This window comes from Athene cunicularia, unplaced genomic scaffold, assembly GCF_003259725.1.
Source record: "Athene cunicularia isolate RWA unplaced genomic scaffold, athCun1 SCF_117, whole genome shotgun sequence".
In the NCBI taxonomy this organism is placed as follows: Eukaryota; Metazoa; Chordata; class Aves; order Strigiformes; family Strigidae; genus Athene; species Athene cunicularia.
In genome coordinates, this window is record NW_020799175.1 from 3201 (window position 1) to 7135 (window position 3935).

General features: G+C 65.8%; 1 protein-coding gene across 1 annotated transcript in view; it reads left to right on the forward strand.

Moving 5' to 3' along the window:
- ZNFX1 (zinc finger NFX1-type containing 1) overlaps nt 1-1640 on the forward strand; it is a 4834-nt gene extending 3194 nt beyond the window's left edge. The window contains exons 11-13 of the mRNA XM_026867052.1: nt 69-179; nt 279-374; nt 459-1640. Coding sequence (XP_026722853.1) covers nt 69-179; nt 279-374; nt 459-1640 — 1389 coding nt within the window. The remainder of the gene's footprint in view (nt 1-68; nt 180-278; nt 375-458) is intronic.
- The last annotated feature ends 2295 nt before the right edge of the window (nt 1641-3935 follow it).

Genomic DNA, 3935 nt, shown 5'->3' on the forward strand with positions numbered 1-3935 from the left:
CCTCGTGCCGCCCCCTACCCCGGTGGCCACAGGCACAGCTCAGCGAGCCACTGCCTCTCCCTCTGCAGCTGAGGCCCAAACCAGCCGATTACACCCTGGAGAAGAAATATCACCTCGGCATCTCCCTCTTCGAGCGGATGATCAACAACGAGATCCCCCACGTGCAGCTGCTGTGCCAGGTGAGCCAGAATTCCCCCCCCACACCGGCGCGGGCACTGCCCCCCCCGCCCCGGGGGGGCTGCTGCCGTGGCTGGAGCTCTCCCCTGTGTCCCTGGCAGCACCGCATGCGCCCCGAGATCTCCCAGCTGCTCGTCCCCTTCTTCTACAAGGCGCTGAGGGACCACCCGGCTGTCGAGAGCTACAGAAGGATCAAGGTGGGTGGGGGGGAAGAAGCAGGGTAGGGCGGCTGTGAGGATGGGGACGGTCCCCTGACCGTGTGTCCCCCCGGCTCCGGGCAGGGCGTGGAGAGCAGCGTCTTCTTCATCCAGCACGTGGGGGCTGAGAACCTCGGCAGCCACGTCGGCAGCTACAGCAACCGCTCAGAGGCCTCCTTCCTGGTGCACCTCTGCAAGTACCTGCTGGAGCAGGGCTACGAGAAGGAGCAGCTCACCATCCTGACGCCCTACAGCAGCCAAGTGGCCACCATCCGTCAGCTGCTGGCCAGGAGGGACATGGCCAAAGTGGCCACCTGCACCGTGGATGACTTCCAAGGGGAGGAGAACGACATCGTCCTGCTCTCACTGGTGCGGAGCAACCCAGAGGGGCGCATCGGTTTCCTCAAGGACCGGCACCGCCTCTGCGTGGCTTTTTCCCGCGCCAGGAAAGGCTTCTACTGCGTCGGCAACCTGGAGGCCATCGCGCAAGGCGCCGGCGGGCAGCTCTGGGCCGAGATCCTGGTGGCCCTGAAGAGCAAGGGCCTGGTGGGGGACGGGCTGGTGCTGACCTGCCAAAACCACCCCGAGGTGAAGGTGACGGTACGGGACGCCTCCGACTTCAGGCGAAGCCCCGAGGGCGGCTGCACGCAGCGGTGCCAGACGCCGCTGCCCTGCGGCCACCCCTGCCCGCGCCACTGCCACCCGCGCGACCGCGAGCACCAGCATGTTCGCTGCTGCCTGCCCTGCGCCCGGCCGCCCTGCCCGCACGGCCACCCCTGCCCCAAGCTCTGCTGGGAGAAGTGCGGCCCTTGCCTCAGGAAGGTGGAGAAGGTCCTGCCCCGCTGCGGTCACCGGCAGCGCCTGCCGTGCAACGTGCCGGTGGAGCGCTGGTGCTGCCAGGAGCGCTGCCTGCGGCCCTTTGCCTGCGGCCACCTCTGCCCGCGGCTCTGCGGGGAGGACTGCAGCCGGGACAAGTGTGGTTTGAGAAGCTGCCGTGGGGACAACTGTGATGGGGACGACCCCAACGGGGACCACCATGGTGGGGACAGCCACGATGGGGACAACCACAGTGAGGACGACCACAGCGGGGATGACCACAGCAAGGATGACCACGGCGAGGGCGACCACAGCGAGGATGACCACAGCGAGGGCGACCAAGGCGGGGACAGTGGTGGTGAGGTGGCGGAGGGGTTCCCGCCGCGGTACGAGCACCCAGCAGGAGCTGCCGGCAGCCAGCAGGTTCGCAGCCGGCAGAGCCTGGCATGAGGCTGCCTGCCCGTGTGAGGCCCGACCCGTCCGTGCTGGCTGCTGCTGCTCTGTGGTCACTTTTCAGCTGGCGGGGGGTCCCGTGGTGCTGCTGGGGGGGTCTCCTCCAGGCTGGAGCTGGGGGCTGCGACACTGCCGGCATGGTGCTGCCCCCAGTCCTGCTCCCCAGCTGTGCTGGGAGCCGCAGCCTCCCCAGCACCTCCCCAGCTCCATCCTGGCACCTCCACAAGACCCAGTTGATCCCAGACGAGCCCATCGTGATTCCCAGCTCGATCCCAACAGTGACGCCAAACTCAGCCACGGCCCACGGCAACCCCCAGCTCGATCCCGGCTGCGCCCACAGCAAGTCCCAGCTCAATCCCAGCTGCAACCTCGGCGATTCCCAACAAGATCCCGACTGAACCCGCAGCAATTTCCAACTTGATCCTGGCCGGAGCCGCGGTGACACCTGAAACAACCCCCCATGCACCCCGATGCCTTCGGCAGCCACCGCTGGCCTCGGGCTCTTCCCTTTGCCGGAGCCGAGGTGCCAGCGTGGTGCCACATGGGTGACACTGCGGGGAGGGACAAAACCTTCATTCCCCACCCTCAAGAGATTCGGCCTTGCAGGGGTTCAGCCACAACCAGGGACCTCGCTACCCCCCATATCCCGCTTTAACCCCCACCTTGCTTCACTCAGTAATTAAAGCCTGACCAAAGCCACCCTCGTTTCTGCCACCCGTCCATCCTCGCCCCTCAGCGTCCGCGCTTCTCCCAGCGGTTGCCTTTGGTTGGCACCACCAAGCCCGGTCCCCCCCCAGGGAGCAGGTGGTCCCAAGGGTGCCAGCAGCTCTGGAGCCAACCAGGTGCCACCCCCAGGGAGGAGAAGACTTTCTCCGTGGGGATGGGCAGCTCCCATGATGGGACTGCTTTCTGGGGGGGGCAGATGCCCCCAGGAGAAGCCCCCCACCCCCCCAACCTGTGGAACCAGCAGCGTGGCGGCGAGGTCCTGCCCCACTCCCGCCTCCCACCCGTGTCTGGAGGAGCCGTGGAACTGCCAGAGGCTCCAGTTCCCCCTCCTGCACCCCTCGGCCGCGGGGACGGGCAGAGCTGCAGCCCCCGGCCCAGGACCACCGGGAGTCCCAGCATCCACCTCACCGGCTGTACCCCGGGGGCCCTGAATCCATCCCACCGCTGCGGGGGGGTTACTGCGTCCCCTTGATGGCGCCTTCTGAATGACTCCAGGAGCCACCTCGGTCCTTCCAAGTGACTCCAGGAGCCACCTCGGTCCTTCTAGACGATGCCAGGAGCTACCTTGGCTCTTCAAAATGACTTCAGAAGTCACCTTGGCTCTTCCAAATGCTGACAGGAACCGCCTCAGTCCTTCCAAATGACTCCAGGAGCCACCTCGGCCCTTCCAAGTGACTCCAGGAGCTACCTCGGCCCTTCCAAGTGACTCCAGGAGCCACCTCGGCCCTTCTAAATGACTCCAGGAGCTGCCTCGTTCCTTCCAAGTGACTCCAGGAGCCACCTCGTTCCTTCCAAGTGACTCCAGGAGCCACCTCAGTCCTTCCAAATGATTCCAGGAGCCACCTCAGTCCTTCTAAATGGCTGGAGGCCGCTGCTTTCGGGCGCGGTGTGGTGTGGCCGTGCTCCTGGGGAGGGAAAACACCGTTTCCGCTGCCATGGCCACGGTTTTCATCAGTCGGTGCCTCGTTAATGGCACTTGGGAACCAGCGTGGCGCTGTGGGTCCTGCCACCGTGGTATTTAATATTTTTATGAATAAAGGAGCACAGGGTCCCTTCATTCAGCGTCAGACGACGACTGGGTGCTGCGCCGAAGCCCCAGTATGGCTGGGGACCATTCCGGGAGGGTGGGGAAGGACCCACCGGCGGCACAGCCCACGGTGGCTAGAGGTGCCCTGGCCGGTGGGAGCTCGGCAGTGGCACGGAGCCGGGCAGGGCCAGTAGCCCCGACATCCCAGAGCCCGTCCTGGTTCTGGGGCCGCGTGGCACTGTGGCCACACCACCTCCGGCATGTTCTGGGGGGCTCCACGCACTGTATTGGCAGTAGGAAGGGCCGGCAGAGTGGCAGCGGTGGCCTGGGAGGCACCAAGAGCCCCCAGCTCCCACCCAGTGGCAGAGGGGACACCCCCATAACCCCCCGGTACCTTCCGCAGCCCTGATGTCACCCCCCGTGGGGTCCCTGAAGGAAGGGGGTGGGGGGCGAATCACAGAAAACCTTTATTGGTGTAACGATACATTGCTATGCTGTGAAGTTCAAGTTCCCTGACAGGGCTCGGGGGGTGGGGGGGC